Source organism: Castanea sativa, chromosome 6, assembly GCF_040712315.1.
Source record: "Castanea sativa cultivar Marrone di Chiusa Pesio chromosome 6, ASM4071231v1".
NCBI lineage: Eukaryota > Viridiplantae > Streptophyta > Magnoliopsida > Fagales > Fagaceae > Castanea > Castanea sativa.
The window spans coordinates 49,051,303-49,070,953 of NC_134018.1; the positions used below are offsets into that span (position 1 = coordinate 49,051,303).

General features: G+C 35.5%; 1 protein-coding gene across 3 annotated transcripts; it reads right to left on the minus strand.

Moving 5' to 3' along the window:
- Positions 1-1,112: 1,112 nt before the first annotated feature.
- LOC142638950 (SAC3 family protein A) lies at positions 1,113-19,399 on the minus strand. Of its 3 annotated transcripts, none has more exons than XM_075813027.1 (14): positions 19,032-19,399; positions 18,795-18,867; positions 16,374-17,495; positions 15,600-16,073; positions 13,656-13,757; positions 8,061-8,158; positions 6,124-6,301; positions 5,276-5,767; positions 5,005-5,145; positions 4,709-4,768; positions 2,941-3,071; positions 2,561-2,694; positions 2,241-2,476; positions 1,113-1,623 (listed from the first exon to the last, which is right to left on the minus strand). In XM_075813027.1, exons 2-14 carry the CDS (start codon positions 18,852-18,854, stop codon positions 1,522-1,524), a joined length of 3,330 nt encoding a protein of 1,109 aa, XP_075669142.1. In that variant the 5' UTR covers positions 18,855-18,867; positions 19,032-19,399; the 3' UTR covers positions 1,113-1,521. The 3 variants fall into 3 exon arrangements, with proteins under 3 accessions (XP_075669142.1, XP_075669141.1, XP_075669143.1); XM_075813026.1 differs by having other exon boundaries at positions 6,124-6,304; XM_075813028.1 differs by lacking the exons at positions 18,795-18,867; positions 19,032-19,399 and having other exon boundaries at positions 6,124-6,304; positions 16,374-16,754; positions 16,853-17,224.
- Between the last annotated feature and the right edge of the window lie 252 nt (positions 19,400-19,651).

Consider the following 19,651-nt stretch of genomic DNA (forward strand, 5'->3'; position numbering starts at 1 on the left):
AAATAGAAAAAGTAGATTTTTTGCGTAAAATAGATAGAATCTTTTAGAAGAGCTGATGCGGTTGCTCTAAGAATTAGTGTTTTAAACATTGGTACCTGCCTTTCTAACTTTCCTCAACCAAAAAAAAAAAAGTGCCCGTCTGGCTTGCAACTAAGTTCTAATTATCCTTGTTATAGAATTCTTAAGATATCTCTTATTGATTTTTAAAGTCGAGTTATAAAATGTTTAAATAGTGATTATGTATCAATGAGTTGCAAGTTCTAATTATCCTTGTTATAGAATTCTTAAGATAACTCTATTATTGATTTTTAGGGTCGTGTTATAAAATGTTCAAATAGTGATTATGTATCAATCCACTCATTTGAATATGGATGAATATGATTTTAGAAATTTCATGGTGGATTTACTCTAAGAATTCTAGAATATCCTAAACACTACGATTATGGTGAATAACAAAAGTGCATCGTCTACAGATTGCTCTTTAGCACCCAGTGCCATCCCAGCCCATTAGGGCATCGATGAGCACCAAGATAGTACTTATATTTCACTAATAATCCTTGGTCACTTGCCATTGCGGAGATTTATAGCTCCGTTAAGTTACAAAAAATTAAAATGGTATCAATTTAAATTCTGGACTTTTTAAGTTTGGTTTCCAGATTTCATTGCAGATTTAGATTAATACAATTTTGAAAGTTCAGAGTTCAATTCAAAATTAATGAAACTATAAAGCTTAATTTGTAATTGTATTAAACTTCAATGATTTAGTTTGAAACCTAACTTTTTTTATTTGTAACATTTAATATATTTGTTTATATACAACTGCTTTTTTGTTTTTCTTTTTATAATTGTTTATATGCGATTGTTAAAAACAAGACTCACTGACAAATGATGTTAAAAAAAATATATATATATTTAAAGACTCACAGTCGGATCATTATTTTTTATTCCTAATTAGTAATTTCCTGTTTCAACAAGTTAGTGCTACTTCAAATCTATCAAAACAAATAATGAAATAATAAATAAATAAACTATTACTCAACTTTACTTATTTATTAACTACACAACATATGGGCAATAAGTCACAAAAAATATTAAATTGAACACGTACGAAATGATTAATCACACATACAACAAGAAGTTTATTTTCCTTATTTTCCTCTCTTGTCAAATATGATATATTTACTGTGTTCTGTCCTCGCAAAAAAGAATGAATTGGGGTTTGATTAGAAAATTGAAATCTAATCATCCACTACATTGCTAAATCAACCCCACTGCCAATTTTTAGCATTTTTTTTTCTCGGGGAATCTGGATTCTTTTCATCACAAGTGAATATCATACAGCTCTGATCTAAACCTTGCTAATGTTATAGGCAACCCCGCCGTGGCTCAACCTTGTTAAAAATCCCATTCAAGTGGAAAATACCACTCCCCTTTGAAATACAACAGATTTTATAAGGCGGCAGGATCTTTCCACTACTTTCCTTACTAATGAACGAAGAGAAAATGAATACAAAACCTTGGCTATAAGGATGTTCGAGTCAAAAAATCATTAACAGCAAGATTGGCATCTCCATGGGCCACAGCATCTTCGGGCTCCGGCACGAAAAGACTTGCACATGAAGCCTGTAAGTCAAATATACAACAAGCAGTTAAAAAAAGTAATTAAAACTAAAGAATTTCATCAACAATTACCACAATGTAATCACTCTTTATCATAGACCAGTACATGAAACATGATCAGGAATGCAACCCACTGGCATATAAAACGTCCATGCAATTTTTTTTTTGAAGTAAAAACTCAGCTATCTTTGAAGAACACAAGGTTATATCATGCCTCATGTCCCACCAACAAAGTTCCCACATATGCAGCTGTGAATGCCCTTTTGATCACTCACTCAACGATAAACAGTGTTACCAACATCAATGAGGTGCATCCCATTATCACTAAGCTCTTACTACTTTGGTTTAATCCCACCCCCCTCTCCTTCCCAAAAAAGAAACCCTGAGGCAGGGGAAAAGATGCAAATGTTCTACGTGTCATTAAGGATTTTGTTAGGAAAGCAAATTAGGTTTTTAACACAAACCCTGAGAGAATTCATGAATGCAATAAAGCAAGTCAAGATCAATAGAGGAGCATCCAGTCACGTACTCACATTCCAATTACTAATCATGGATAAATGATTTAGCCAATAAAGGATACTATATAGAATTGTAAGCTATAGAGGTAAGGTTAAACATACTTTTGTATCAAGTTGCATCTCCCCATTATTATCGGCAATAAGGCATGCACCATGAGCCTTCAACCAATCCACACACTCCCCTAATCCATCTGAGTCCTTCACATCACTCCCTTCATTTCTTGGTCTGGCAGTGATAAAGCCCAGAACCTGAGCAATGTATGAAACAGGAATTGTTGGGCGATATGAACGAGACATGCAACTCACAGCCTTATACCGCATCTTTTCAACATATAGATCTGCATAAAAATTAATAACTACTATTAACATAACTCCCATTATGTGGTTGATTATAATGAGACAATTTCATAATGTATACCCACCCATAAGGCAAGTACTCAAGTAAGGAGCCGTCTTGTATAGTCTAAAAAACATAACATAATTTTCCGAAGTGACAGCTGCACGAACTGCAAGAGCATGTTTTACAGTTTCATCCTTTTTTGCTTCATCTGACAATCTGGCAACCAAAGAAGATGACATTTGAAATTTACATTCAAGGTAATTGCAAGGGGTTAAGAAACAGAGAGCTCACAAGCTAATTGCATGTATGACATAAAAATAAAATTTTAAATTTTTTTTAAAAAAATTGTATAAACTGACAGTCACAACTTCATTATAAAAAACAAAATAACAAAATCTTAAAGACCTTCAAGCACAATGATAGACAAATAAAAGCAAATCATCATTTTGCAAATTAACTAACCTTGACATTGATGATAAGAGATCTCTGTAATTATTAGAGTGCAAAATTACACAGAGTAGGTTGTAAGCAGAAAACTCCATATGACATCCCTCAATTCCTTCAGCATAAAGGGTTTTCAATTGTGATTGGCACTGAAACAACATACAAGGCAACCAACCAGTGAACCGAATTCTTAAGGGCATTATAACATCTCTAAGAATTACATTAACAACAATTGCCAAAGGAAAAACGATAACCATATTACTCTAACAATTTTTCTAGAATTAAAAAACAGCCTAAGAGAACAATGCATCTCTCTCTCGTGCATTGTGCGCGATAATTTTTTTATAGGGCGGTCTCATTAAGTTTTTTTTTTGCAATTTTGAGTAATTTAATAAAAAGTAATGTATTTCATAATCATATTTTCATTTATTATAGGAAAAATCACAAATAAAAAAGATTATCAAATAAAAATTTATTAGCAAAATATCATAATTAAGTTTCTATATATATGCATCATTATAAAATAATAATAATGATAAAAATACAATTACAAAAACTAAAACATGTCACTCATCTGATTATTTTCATCTAACTAACCTTTACTTTTGTCTTAAATTAAGTGGCACTATAAAGTATTTCTAATACAACTATTAAGAGAATTTCCTCTACAAAAATTACAAATTTGTTCACCCAAAAGGATTGAAAAATAAACAAAACTTAGTAAAGTCTCATAGTTTAACATCTAAATGGATCGCTATAAAAATCAAATTCTAACTTGCAAAACAACTAATTATTAACCCAAATCAAATCAAACTAACTTGCAACAAACTCCTACCATGTAGCATTGCTTGCACACTAGAAGGAAGATGCAAGTTTTGGTGCCAGTTAAACCAGTCAGCAAAAAGAAAGAATAAACCCTCCAATAACAATACTGATAAAAGTAGAAACAAAAATAAACCCTTAACTGTTTGAAGTAAAGTCGAGCCAATGTCTCAAATTCTCAATATAAAAACCACCACCAGTGAAACTCAAATTGAGCCAATTCAATATGAAAGTGACAAAAGGCACAAAAGACAGATTACATGACTAAACACAACCCAACAACTATTTTGTAACTCATGACACATGAAATTTTAATAGATAAACAACTCTCAACATGAACATTTGTTCACCCAAGTTTAACAATAAGCATGCTATTGATTTTTTTTCTTTTCCCTTTGGAGGTGGGGGTGAGTATCATAATTTTGAAACTAGAGTTTTCCTGTCAATTTAGAAATTATTTCTTTCTGCATAATATTCACATCACAAGTACATATATTGACCTAATTTGTTCAATAAGACATCCCAGTATTTTTCACAATCAATTAACCTGTAGTTATTCAAGTACACGAGAATGCGATAATGGTATTTACCCAAGCCTTCACGTTTAATATTATTTTCCATTCATCTGGTGAGTAATAAAACATCATGAAAATAAAAGCTAAAGTAGGCAGTACACAAAACATAAAACAAAAATTATACTAGCTTCAGAATATGCAACTCGTGTCTGTGGTGTATACAGCTAAAGTAGGCAGCACACTCAAAAGTCTGGCTGTTAAACAGCACATAAAAATGGCTCCACAAATTACTGAAAACAGAAATGGCCTTCAATGAAATGAATCATACTCAGAAAGATAGACATGACAAACAGTAAAAACAAATTTACCAGAATCAGAGAAATGAGCCGTACAAAAGAGAAAACATCATACACATTAGAAAATGTTATTCAGCTAGTAAGATCACCAACCTGATTGTACTCAAACAGGTCCCCAACCTCTAGAGCTAATCGGGCATGGGTTTCATACACCTGAAACATGAGTAGGAAGAATGAACAACATAACCAATTTCAAAAGATACAAACACACAAATAGACATACATATATATGTTTACATATGTATATGTGTATGTGGTCAAAGCAATGAACTTGCAACACTATAGAATTCGCCAAGGTTAAAACAAGTCCACTAATCATCCTGAATGCTTACGCACAACAGATCAATACAAGATCTGCCAAGAGAGAACACCATAATGCATTGTTATACCTTCACTGTCAGCCAATTGCGAATTCGTTGTACAGTTAGATCTTGGCGTATAGACTTCAACTGATCGCATTTATATAGATAATTCTTTTGAGAATTATGAACCATATCCAGCGCTTTTTCTAACACTTCTTCTGGCCTTACCTGTAGAGTAGTATAATGTTGAGAATATTAATTATATTGATCATAAAAATGTCATCAGTATCTTATTTGAATTTAGTTTAAACTTCAAATGTTAAAGAGCCAATGACAGAAAAGCAAGATAAAAACTTACACTGGCAGGATCAGGGGCAGAAGTAAGACGTAAATAGCGTTTTTCAATCTCGTGGCAGGTCCCCTTGACAGTAAGGGAATCCCAGTCAATGTCCTCAACAGCCCTGGCAGCACCTTCTTCAAAGGTTTTGCTAAGCACCAAGGCACTAGCCCTTCTACTGTACAAGTTTCCAGCTCCAGCATTTTTTGGTTTGAACTGATTACTTTCTGTTCGTCCTTGCCTTTTTTCAAAACGCTTAGAGCGATTTTCACGTCTCTTTTTTTCCTCTGGTGTATTTGCAAGTGTTATAGCACTAGGGTAATATGCTGTTAAGCTTTGTTCCTTATCACTGTCACTAGATGCATCACAATTATCAGCAACATTAAAACCATCAGCATAACGCTGCTTCTTAACTGGCCTCTGGGCGTTCTTACTTGCATTTTTCTGGTCCAGTGGAGAAAATTTCATACCGCTCATGTTATTCTCCTTGTTCCCATTATTCCCAAAAAAAGGCTGCACGCAATTTTTTAACAATATAACAAATTACTAAATATCTAAAATAGATATGATTCTTAGATGCTAACTTGCATAAAGCTAGAGCTAAGCAAAAAATGTGCAAGTCATCAGAAATAGAGACAATCACACACACAGACACAGTCAAGAAGGTAACAAAAACACCCTCTACAAACCACTCCCCACCCCCAAGGAAGAGAGAGAGAGAGAGAGAAGGCAATTAACCAAAAAAACAGAATTTTGACCCCAAAAAAAGGAATTAAATTTAGTAAGGAAAGAAAACAAAGAAAATTTATGAATCAACTGCCTGTGTGTGCTACAAAGGAAGGCCAGGAGGACAAGTGTCACAAGAATACCTTTCTGTCCTTGTCATTGGCATTTATCCAGCCACCATATTTCATCGTATCATTCACAACAGATGCTGATTTGTCAACAAATTTCTCCTCTGGTAAAGGCTCCCACCTACTTTTAGATCGCCTACTTGGACTTCTTTTGTACTTTGGCAATGACAATCCCGGGGTTGAACTCTGCAAACTGCTGCAGGAAATAAAGCACTTAAAGATACATGAACAATATGCTAGACAATATCCAAATATACCCAATAGTTATCTCTATTCATGTACCTATAACACACACACGCATATATATAATCTAATTTGAATCAATACAACCACCAGAGAGTTCCCCAGTATTAGCATACAAATTTATACATGTAACAGGAATGGATTCATTAAGAAACTAACAATTTCTAACATCTGTCTTCTTACCAAATTCACCAAGTTAATATATGTCCAACCTGTTTATGAGCCTGGATATAACAAATAGCATTTTCTGACTGTCAATGTAAATCCAAATAACTGTGTGCGCGAGCGCGTGTGTTGCATATGAAGTAGTTTCATCTAACTAAAATTTAGAAAATAATCTTACAGCTAAAAAAAGGCTCAAAAAAAACGCTACAATCCTACAAACTATCTGCACTGAACCTAGAGACAAACTAAATTGAAGCACAACTCAACCAACCCCTAACTCGAGTTGAAAAAACCTATCCTGTCTTTTTTTCTTCTGCGCACTCATCAAGTCTATCTAAAGGTATTGTCTTTCCAGAATCTTTATATTCCCTTAACACTATCTTCAATATGCCCCTTTGATAGCTCCAACCACGACATGTAAATTAACAATGTTTTTTGCTCTCAACATCTAAATTAACAATGTCCTCCATACTTTCTGGAGCCAACTGATTTCCTTCTTCTAATCTTTTCCTTCTTTACTTATTTACCCATCCATAACTAAACTAACAACATTCTTCCCTTTATTGGCTATTCTTAAAATCTTGCCCATGTGACAGTTTTTGTAACATGCTACACAACATTGTGAACCCTGCATTCTCTAAATTCTTTCTTAATTGATGCTTACTAGAAGATATAATGACAACCTTATTGTGTTCTATCTTTAAAACCACTATTTTCACTGCAACACTTTTGTACCTCTTGGCAATTTATCAAAGAATGGCCAAAAAAATCAGCCCTAGACTTCAAAGGTTTGAAAACATGCTCTACCTCAACTAAATCAAAACTCACATGCAACCCATTCTCATCATCAATTTCTCAATCATCCATCAAGTTTACATATCCATAAAACATGCTCAACCAATTTATAAACCAATAAATTAAACCTTAACAATAATTGACCAATTAAGAAAGCTCATTTTAAGACCTAGTTGTGTTCAAGCCCTTCTGCACAACACCCCACCCTCCATATTCCAAAAAAGTTTTTGTTTGTGTTTATCGCCAAAGTCCGTATAATATACCCAATGTTTTAAGAGAGATTTCTAAGCAATTTCCTTGTAGAAGGTTGATATTATAAACTATATGATTTAACAGTTAAGGTAACAAAATAAGAGAAGCTCCAAATCATGCTTTCTTGAATGGAAACTGCTTTTAGCATAATCGAAGAATGAAAGAGGAGGATGAACTCAAAATAAAAGGTCCATCGGTCCTGGATTTTTTTTTATGAGCATCAATCCTAGAGATCCTTTTTTTTGGGGTAGTGTGGTGGTTGGTAACACACACACCCATTGGATCTTGAACCCACAACCTCACCCACCAGTTGTAGCGCATGCATCAATCCTAGAAAAATTAAGAACGAGGCAAAGACAAATATAAGTGCTAGGGTCCGGTGAGTTCATGGGTTCAAGACCCAATGTGTACGTGTGTAACCTACAATCAATATATATACACACGAAATGAAAAGCAAGCCATGAAACCAAACTCAGAGAAAGAAAGAGAGAGAATACTCTTTGTTGACTGCATCCACATTTGGTAGTGAGAAAAGAGGCTCAGTATCCCAATTTCGTGTGTAAAGTGTACCATCAGCAGTTGCCTTTGTGATCATCTGAAAACAAACGTAAAAATAGAAAATATATATTATTAGAAAATACCTAAACTAATATAAAATAATTATAAAAAAAAACTAATGTAAATGACACTGAAAATCAAAGTAGAAAAACACATTTATAAATATAATTGTACGGTTTCCAAGTAAACGTTTGGGTGGAACACGTATTACTCCGGCTATGGAAAGGTTCTCTAAATTTATTAAGGACCTTAATTTGATTGATTTGCCGCAGGAAGGAGATAGCTATACTTGGCCTAGTGGTATAGATTAACCATCAATGTCTAGGATTGATAGAGCTTTGATCACTCATGATTGGAAGGAACACTATCCGGATGTTATTCAAAGGATTTTACCTTGTCCCATTTCAGATTACAATCCAATTCTTTTGGAGGCGGGGGGAATGGCGAGGGGGAAGAGTCCTTTTAGGTTTGAAAATATGTGGTTGAAGACAGATGGGTTTGTGGATAGAGTTCAATCCTTGTGGAATCGGCATTCATTTGTGAGTACACCTAGTTTTGTGCTTGCCAAGAAACTAAAGGCATTGAAGGAGGACATAATTCACTGGAATCGTAGAGAGTTTGGAAATGTAGATCGTCATAAGAAACAATTGCTGGAGGAGTTGAAAACTTTAGATGCTAAGGAAGAGGAGCTTGGACTCACTGATGGGGAGAAATGTTATAGGGTAGAGTTGAGGTCCAAGGTAGAGCATCTTCTTTCTTTGGAAGAAATTTCATAGAGACAAAAATCTAGGATGTTATGTATTAAGGAAGGGGATAACAACACCAAGTTTTTTCACAAGATGGCAATCTCCCATAGAAGGCGTAATCATATGAGGATATTGGAGGTGGATGGGGTGGTTTTTGAGGAGGAATCCGAGGTAATTGCTCAGGTAGTACAGTTTAATAAAAAATTATATAAGGAGTCTGAGGGGTGGAGGCCTTTTGTGGAAGGCTTGGAGTTTGATTGTATTGGGGATATGGAGAGGGTTTGGCTTGAAAGAAAGTTTGAGAGAGAGGAGATTTTTCAAGTTGTAAGAGACTTGGAAGGGGACAAAACTCTAGGTCCGGATGGGTTTACTATGGTTTTTTATCATCATTGTTGGAGAGTATTGAAAAAAAGACGTCTTAGCGGTCTTTGATGAGTTTTTTCAATATTGTAAGTTTGAAAAATCTCTTAATGCTACTTTCATTGCTTTAATTCTAAAAAAGAATGATGCCTCTAATATTAGAGATTTCCGGCCTATTAGCTTGGTGGGGAGTGTGTATAAAATTTTGGCTAAGGTTTTGGCAAATCATTTGCGAATGGTTTTAGATCAGTTGATCTCTGAACCTCAAAATAGCTTTGTGGGTGGGAGACAAATTCTTGATTCGCTTCTTATTGCAAATGAATGTGTTGATAGCCAAGTGAAGAGTCAGGTTCATGGGGTCATATGTAAACTTGATGTTGAGAAAGCATACATCATGTGAATTGGGAGGCTCTACTGGATTTGTTGTATAGGATGAGCTTTGGGGTAAAGTGGTGTAAGTGAATTCGTACTTGTATGTCCATAGATCAATTCTCGGTCTTGATTAATGGGTCTCCAGTTGATTTTTTTCATAGCTCAAGGGGCTTAAGACAAGGGGATCCGCTATCTCCTATGTTGCTTTTGATTATGATAGAGGTGTTCAATAGGATGTTGAGAAGAGTGAAGGGAGCTGGCTTAATCCGTAGTTTTAAAGTTGAGGGTAGGAGGGGTGGTGGGGAATGTGTTTCACATCTATTGTTTGCAGATGACACTATTCTTTTTTGTGATGCAGATGTGGAGCAAATTCTGCATATTCAGTTGTTGTTACTGCATATTCAGGCTGTGACAGGTTTGAAGATCAATGTGCACAAGAGTGAAATGGTCTCAATAGGAAAGGTAGATGATGTGCATGCCTTGGCTGAAATTCTGGGATGCAGAGTTGGAACTTTACCCATGTCTTATCTTGGCATGCCGTTGGGGGCTTCACATAACTCTCCTTCAATTTGGAATCCTATCTTGGAAAAAATTGAGCGGAAGCTGGCCGGGTGGAAGAAATTGTATTTTTCTAAAGGGGTAGATTGACGTTACTTAAGAGTACATTATCTAGTCTTCCTACCTACTATCTATCGCTATTCACCATTCCTACTTTTTTTTTTTTTTTTGATAGGTAAAAATATATGCATTCATGAACACTACCTTATGCAAAAGACATAAGGCAGAGAGATAAGTACACAGGGAAGAGAAAGAGAAAAAAGAGAAAAGAAGAAAATAAACTAAGTACACAGGAGAGAACTAAGAAAAATAGGGAGAGAATCACTAGAGGTGAGTCCCCAAGCCCTAGACCAATCAAACAGAGTGCCACTAAGAGAGGCCAAAAGCTGGTCGTCTGAGCTTTCCATGTCCTCGAACGTCCTCCTATTGCGTTCCCTCCAGAGACACCACATCAAGCATAAAGGAGCTAAATTCCAAATGCAGGACGAATGCTTTCCAGGCCAATTCCACCAACTGAATAGAGTATCCGCAATCGATCTAGGCAAGACCCAGGAAAACCCAAAAGATCTAAAAACCAAACTCCACAGTCGAGAAGCCTTTCCACAATGTAATAACAAATGATCCGCCGTCTCCCCATTACTGCGGCACATGATACACCAATCGACAAAATCCAACCCTCTTCCCCTCACATGATTCACCATTCCTACTTATGTGGCTAATAGAATTAAAAAATTGCAAAGGGATTTTCTATGGAGTGATAACAAGACTCATCTGGTAGGATGGGATAAAGTTTGTGTGCCCATAGCCAAAGATGGTTTAGGTATAAGGAAACTTACTACTTTCAATAAGGCATTATTGGAGAAATGGTTGTGGCAGTTTGGGAAAGAGAAGAATCAGTTGTGGAGGAGGGTGGTAGCTTCGAAGTTTGGGGAAGAGTGGGGGGATGGACTTCTAAGTTAGGTAGGGGAGTTCATGGGTGTGGTTTGTGGAGAGGTATTCATATGGGCTGAGAGGACTTTAGCAAAAATACTCAGTTTGTTGTTAGGTTGGGGAATAGAGTGAGATCTTGGCAAGATTGGTGGCACGGAGATCAACCTTTTCAAGTGGCTTTCCCGAGACTGTATGGTATTGCTATGGATAAGGAGGCTTCTGTAGAAGTTTCTTTGTCAAGGCAAGGGGCGGAGGATAGAAGAATTTGGAATGTTCGTTTTATTCGGGAATTTGATGGTTGGGAGATGGATGAAGGGCTGCATTTTCTTCTTATCTTGGGAGCCAATACCCCTTCAATGGATGTTGGAGATCGGTTGAGATGGAAGTCAAAGCCCAATGGGGATATTGACATCCGGTCATATTATAACAATTTGCGGGATTCTCCCTCAATTGGCTTTCCTTGGAAAGGTATATGGAAAGTTAAGGTCCCTAGACGTGTTTCTTTCTTTGTTTGGTGTATAGCTTGGAATAAGATCCTAAAGGGTGATAATCTGAGATTGAGGGGCTTGGATTTTGTGGACTGGTGCATTATGTGTCGACATTGTGGGGAGACGGTGGACCACTTACTTCTTCATTGCGAGATGGCTTATTGGCTATGGAGCTTTGTTTTTATAACTTTTGGAGTGTCATGGGTCATACCTAGATTGATTCCAAATTTGCTTTTTGGCTGGTGGAAGTGGTTAGGGAAGCATTCATCTCAAATCTGGAATTTAATTCCATTGTACATACTATGGTGTCTTTGGAAGGAACGGAATCAACGGACTTTTGAGGATTTGAATAGTTCTGGTGATCAGATACTTGCATCTTTTAGTGGAACTCTTTTTTATTGGTCTCAAGCTTGGGGACTCACAACTAGTGATTCTCTCCCTTCTTTTCTTTTTTTTTTTTGTATTTCCCTGTTTTCTTTTCTCCTTGTAATTTTCTGGTTTGCTCTGTGCTTTTCTTGCATAGAGTAGCCTTTATATATATATCACTCTTACTTATCCAAAAAAAGAAAAAATTCTAGGTTGACCAACGTCTATCATTTCCCATATCAATACTATACAAAGTTGTACCTTTAATGTTTAGCTATTTTTACATCTAGTATACCTCCTGTTCAATATGTTCTAATAAAACTTATTACTTATAAAAAAAAAAAAAATTTAAAAAGGCCATATGATAAAGCTTGTCAAAATAACAAAAATTTGAATGTGTAGTGAATCTAGTGATTACTTGTGAAAAAAGTAATATAATGGAAAACTGGTTTGCTTTTGGTGAACATGAAAAACGCTTTTGGGACAGCTAAAAATGATAATGGAAAACACTCATGCGTCTGTGTGCATGCATGCTAGTGGATTGGTGGGTGGGTGGGTGGATGCAAGTATGTATGTCTGGAGAGCAGATGTCAATGAAGCTCAATTAAGAAATAAGTAGGAACATATATAATTTAAATGTCACAACAGATCTGCAAATTCAATCTCAATAACTTAGAAGCCAATATTCTTGCCCTTAACAAAGATCTGACAGTGTGACTATTTCGATTTGATTGTAAAGTGAGTAGGTTGAACCAATAAATGATGAAGAAATCACCTACTACTAGGTGGAGATGAGGCCTTTTTCTTTTGGGTTCTATTGATAAGTATAATGCTCAATATTTTCATGGGAACTATAATTCATATAGAAACCAAATGTAGCAATGAGGTAAAATAAGAGTAACTGCACCGAGCTTTTGTAGTTTACTTTATCCTCACCTGGTTTTGTTCATCTCTGCATCAATTTTTTGAGAAGACAGCATTTAATGCTTATCATATTCAAATAAGCTCATTACTTTTCCAAACTGACCCCAAAACTTTTCACAAAGACATTATTTAGCTATTTTATACTTCAAAAGAAAAAAGGATAATCTGATAATCCATATAATCAGACGATTTGACTTTTTGAAGTAGACAATATTGTGACATCCTAAAAGGAAAGGATGACAAATTAAATGGAATGGAAAGAGTACAGTAATTTTACACAATTCATTCTTCAAAGCCCTACAACTTTTATATCCTTTCTAATTCTTTTCTTTCTTTTTCTCTCTTTTTGTTTTTGATAATGTGGGTCCCTAGATGTATGTAGTCTCCCGTCCCACACACATTGGGTAATTATAGAGAGAAATCCTTTGGGGGTGGCCTCAAGGTGCTGACTAGAAGACTTGAACCTAGGACCTCATATATCACAAGCCATGGAAAACATTATACCAACCCTTGGGGTTTATATCCTATCTAACTTATTACTTCTTTTCTTGGGTTTCTTACACAGTTTTCCTTATCACAACATGTTAGACAACTTCAAACCTTGTACTAGAAGCTGCCATGATCAACAAAGACACATATAACCATGCCAAGGAAGAAAGGAGAGGGGAACATGTGCTGCAGGGGGCCACACTACCACCCGGGGTGGAGGGGGGGTGGGGATAACATTTATGAAATCACAATTGGAAGCGCAAAACTGGGAAGTTCAATGACTTTAACCCAAGTGGCTTACCTCCTTCAATAAATCCTGACAAGCTTCCATTTGCATATCACCTTTACAGCGACCCAAAGCCCTTTCAACATAGCCACATAGTGACTTGGGGAACGTACCAGGCTGCATGGAACAAAACAGTCATTTAACTACAGTGTGAAATCATTGAGTCATGAACCATAATATTCTCGTGTCAATTTGCTTTATATCATGACATTCAATAGTGAGAATAAACCATATCAATATCATCCAAGTATTTGATAGCAACTCGTCACTGAAATAATCATAAGCCCAAAAACTAAATTCCAAATTTTCAAAATTGACTACACAGGTGAACTTAAGGAGGCAGGAAATGTAGAGCCACCACACATGAATGAGGTGAAAAGACTACATAAGTGACTAAAATCAACATTCTCCAGCCCTTGAACATCATAAACGGTATAAATAAAAAAAATTATAGATTGCAACTCAGCGAAATAGTAGGACTCACTTGCATGGACGGAGAAAGCAAACAAAATAAAAAACATTCACTAATATATTTAAAATGTTAAAATTATGGTTAAGTTATTAAATTTATCATTCTGAACAACTTAAGCTTTAGGGCTATCTATATTTATCATGATAATAGAGCAAGAAATCCTGAGTTTGATCTATGTTTCCACTCTACCTCCTATTTAAAATGTATAGAATCCCACATAATGGGCTCCACCTATTAACGCACCATTTCTTTCAACATTAACATTTTTTTGGAAAATAAATCATTTTTCAAAAAGCATTTCCTGGGAAACTTTCTCATTTTCCTATGTTTAGTAGCAATCTTAAAATTAGTTATTTTTTTATTTCCCTTATTTAGCTTGGCGTGAAATAGAGTTGTTTTTTAGAAAATTTTAGTGGAAACTGGCGAAAAAAAATTTTATTTCATACCAAGCTAAATAAGTGAACTCAAGAGATAGTTTTCCTCTTACCCATATTTTTTTATACCACCAAACACAGCAAAACATGAAAACTATCTTTACACAAGGCTTTCCATCAAAACAAGTGGAGCATGAGGGGGAGTTTGGGCCACATGTGAGGGGATGTGTTAAGATTATGGTTAAGTGATTAAATTCACCATTTTCTAACAACTCAAGTTTTGGAAACAATCAGTAATTTATCATAACTAAATTCAATATGTTGTATTGATTTTTTTTTTTTTTTTTTGGATAGTTAAGAAAAATGTATTAAAAAGAAACTACTCCATCAAAGAAATGAAGTAGACGAAGAAGACATGTACAAACATCAAAGAGAAACAAAACAACTTATGTGCAAGAAGAAAAAGAAAGAGAATCTAAAAACAGCAGAATGAATTCCTTGCCATACAATGCCCTCAAAGAATTAGAGTTTAGAAATGTGAAAAATTAAACAAGAAGATTAGAGTTTTAATTTATAAATGCCCATCATACAATGACATCAAATAATATGCAGGAAGAACATACTGCATCCACTATAATAATCCTAATCAATACCTACAAAACCAAAAACCAAAAAAAAAAAAAACATCATCAACCCAAAAATTTGCAGCTCCACAGGTTATGATTCCCCAAACATTGCATTGCAAGACTTATAACTCCAAGGAAAATATACAAGAATCCAGCATTAGGAAAATATACAATGCCTTACTTTAGCAACATTAAAATCTACCCGTTTCCTAAAAACATGGCATCACAAGATTTGTACCTCAGAAAAAATAAACGAGCTTCCAGCATTTGAAAAAAAAAAAAAAGGGAATATGTCATGCAATTCCTTATTTTAGCAAATATATCTTTCTATATCTGCTAAATCTTACATTATTTATAATTAGAAAATAAGCAATTGCTAAAAATTACTTCAATTGATGGTAATGGTCAATATCTACAGTTGATCTTGCAAAAGTTCTACGGATAACATTATTGAAAAGGCATCAGTAAAACAAAGCAGGAGTCTCACCTTAAGCATAGAATCAGCAGCATCATTAGACAATACTTTCTCATTTGCCTTTGGCTGTGAAATACTAATATAAGCAGGTTTTACTGCTGCACCCGTTGTAGAGCTATCCTTGTCGGTTTTTGGTAAACCAAAAGTCAAATTTGAAGCAATTCTTGGGTTTGTTGGAATCTGCAGTTTGCTTACCCTTCGTGTATCCGAAGATGGAACAGTTTGTGCAGGTGATTGATAACTTTGGGGCACCTGATGATTAGCAGGTGATTGATAACTTTGGGGCACCTGATGAGTGGCAGGATATTGTAAATTATGTCCTTGAGAATATGCAGCTTTCTGTTGATCCAGAAAGCTATCATAAGAAGTTTTTGGATCCAAAGGCTTTTGAGATTGTGGTTGCATAGGACTAGTAATGTGAATTTGGGAACTTGGAGCCCCATGCTGCCAGTAAGCATCACTGGCACTGCTAATTCCTGCAGCAGGCTGACAAGAAAAAGCCAGAGAAAGACAACAACATTTTTTACTACCAAGCATTATTGCCAAATAATTAATTAACCCAAGAGAAGACTCAGTGTCTCTGTCATGAAAACAATACAGCACAAGCATCTGAAGTGATGTGATTGCATCACTTATTATAAGTTTGCACAGCCACTCAATAGAAGATTATTATAACTATGAATACTGTGTGTGTGTGTGTGTGTGTGTCATGCATCAGAATATCAAACACAGCCAAGTACTGGTGAAATAACATCTTCTAAATCCTGTATAGAAGGAAATAAAAACCTGCACTGAAGAGAATTCAGATGAACTAGATTCTGGCATCCAAGATGGGGTGTAGGAAGGTGGTGCCTGGCTAGTTGATGTTGAATATCCACTACTAACACCAGGAATTGGACACCCAACATTAGATTTACTAGCAACTGTCATATTCTCCGTCCCAGGAGCACAGCTGACTTCTGTCTGACTGTAATAGTCCGCCCATTGCTTGTACTGCTGCTGTTGATAATGTGAGGAAGGTGCAGTCACAGTACCAGAACTATAAGCACTGGTACTTGAGTCTGGAGTGTAGTTTGCATATTGATGGGGAGTATAATTTGCATAACTGCCATCGCTCCAAGTGGTAGTCTGATTACTGTAACCGCTACTTGGGTAACCTCCAGCTGTCTGATAATCACCAGGATTGTAGTAAGTGCTTGAATAACTTGCAGACCCAGCATAGGATCCAGTATTCTGAAATGAGGAAAGAGGCTGATAAGGAGCACCTGTGTTTTGATATGCTCCCACAGGTTGTGAATAGGAAGGGTTAGAGTGCTGCTGCTGGTAGCTGGAATTAGGCTGCTGCTGGTAGCTGGAATTAGGCTGCTGCTGATAGCTGGAATTATTAGGCTGCTGCTGATAGCTGGAATTATTAGGCTGCTGCTGATAGCTGGAATGATTAGGCTCCTGCTGATAGCTGGAGTGATTAGGCTGCTGCTGATAGCTGGAGTGGTTAGGTTCCTGCTGATAGCTGGAGTGGTTAGGCTGCTGCTGATAGCTAGAATGGTTAGGCTGCTGCTGCTGCTGCGGATAGTTATTATAGTATCCCGGGTATCCTGTATTTCCATAACCATATGGATCAGTAGAATTAGGGTATGATGCATAGCCATTGTAATCTTGTGATACATTTGTTGCTCCCACACTCGATGAACTAGATGGGAGCGATGCTGCATTTAGGCCATCCTGAACATTTCTTGTGGGTGGCTGTGTCTGGTAATCATATTGGTAAGTGGAAGTGGAACTAGGAAGAATCCCATTCTGGGTGGAGCTATGATCCACCCGGTGAATGGTCCATGATATTGCTTCAGGCCCAGTTGTTGGAGGAAAATAAGATGTTTGCCCTTGGCTTGCATCAACTACGTGTCGATTCTGAAAAAAAAAAAAAACAAACAAACAAATTATGTTAACGTTTGTAGCAACCAAGAAAATACATGAATTTAACAAAAGTACTTGATAAAGAGTTGAAATATGCATTGAATAGATTTAAAGAAAATGGGAAAAGAAGTATGGGATACTAAAAAATAACCTAGCAATCCAATCCAACATAATCCGTTAACAGGCCATCGACACCAGTCAATTAGACAATCCCTTGTCCAAGATGACTAAATTGCATGTAAAACCCATGCATAGGACATGTAAAATTTTTTATTTCTATTGGTAAATTACCCAAACAGTTGGTGGATCTTGAACCCACAATCTCTACCTCCATCTTGCTCTTACAAGTAGAGGAAATGCAATTTGAACTAGAGCACATAGTTTAAGTAAATTTGAACTGTCTACTCACAATGGACTTGTAATTTTATAAGAACAACAAAATAAACAACAAATTATCATTCAATTTTGAATCTGTGTAGATGTGATTTTGTTGAAATAGGAAGTGGTGACTTCATCAAAAAAGATTTATTAAAATTGGACAATAGAAGCACTCATTTTCATACGGTGATAAACAACTAAAAGTGTATCCAGTTATTTGTATACTAGGTTGAAAGATAATGTTACAAATACATCCCATAAGGCTTCCCCTGGGAAATCCAACAATATCAACTAACAAAGCAATCAAAGGCAAGCTTCCTCAGTCCCTTTACAATAAAATAAGCTTTAAAAAAAAATACACTCAAATAGTGTTTCCCTTAAAAAAAAATTTTAATAAAAATAAAAAACTATTTGCAAAGCAACTGAGAAATGTAGCTTGATATAACTAACCCTAGGATACTTATTTCGACACATCAATATGCCATTAATAAGCTAGGATACACGGATACGGGTACAACACATAAATACAAGTAATTTCTAAAAAATTATAACATGACACGACTGATATGACACCAGTACAGCACCCCCAAATGAAGTGTCCATGCTTCCTAGTTAATAAGCTCTCAAAAGGAGAAACCAAGCTTTAAGCCCTCAAAAGGTTCACTCAAAAAAAACCCACTAACAAAATTACTCACAAAAACACAAACAAACCCACTAGCAATGATTCCCAAAAGCATTCATTTGAATGCACACTATCAAACACATATTAATAGAAAGCTAGAATAGTTCCTACCAAAAAAACTCACAAAAACACAAACAAACATGTAGGCAATAATTCCCAAAAGCACTCATTCATTCTTTCATTTGAACTCATCTACTATCAAACACAGATTAACAGAAAAGTAATAATAGTACCTCGAGGGAATTAGGGTCCGCCGGAGCGATTGTCTCAGTGCTACCTACTTGATTCATCATCTCTATTCACATCCTGATTATGCACCAAAAAACTAATCCAATAAGCAAACACATAATTTTCACTTTAATCACATACTAAAAAAGTTTATAAAATTTAAAATAAAAAAATAAAAAAGTTTATGCAATTAATACAAAACCCTAAATATTGTCTGAAGAAGAATCGGAAACGATTCGAACCTTCAAAAAAAAATGCTTGAATTGACAGAGACTTTGGATCTTGAAGCTGATTCGGGGGATTCAAAGCCAATCGAAGATATGTAGAAGCAAAATTTTATATCAAATACAGCCCAAAAAAATATATATATGTATAACCCAACAAAAAAAAATTTTAAAAATTAAAAATTGTAATAATAATAGAAAGCAAACTTGGCCAGAAAACAACGAAATGAAAAATGAATTTGGAGGAGGTAGGAGTTCGAAGATTTCAGAGAGAGAGAGAGAGAGATAGAGAGAGAGGTTTGTAGCGATGGTCAAAGTAAGGTCGTGTTTGGGAAGAGAGAAAGAGAAATATGGTTTTGCTATGTTATCAGTTAACGTATTTTTGAGTAGTTTAGGGCCTATTGTTGTTATTAAATATATCAACATCGAACTTTACCCATGTTTTTTGTTCTTACATTGATGCAAGAAGAGCGACAGAGAAACAAACAAAGGAAATTTCAATTTTTTTTTTTTTTTATAAAATCCAAAATCCTAATTGGGTAAAGGAAAAAGGAAAAAGGAAAAAGGAAAAAGGAAAAAATGTCCCGCCTATAAAAGGATTTTCCTATCTTTTCTTTTAAAGGAAAAATGTATGCCTA

Coding starts and splice junctions, on each gene's coding strand:
- LOC142638950 (XM_075813026.1), bottom strand. CDS start 18,854: ATGATGAATCAAGTAGGTAGCACTGAGACAATCGCTCCGGCGGACCCT. Junction 4,769..5,004: donor GCAATTGGCTGACAGTGAAG/GTATAACAATGC, acceptor CTCATGTTTCAG/GTGTATGAAACCCATGCCCG. Junction 1,624..2,240: donor AGATGCAACTTGATACAAAA/GTATGTTTAACC, acceptor TTTGACTTACAG/GCTTCATGTGCAAGTCTTTT.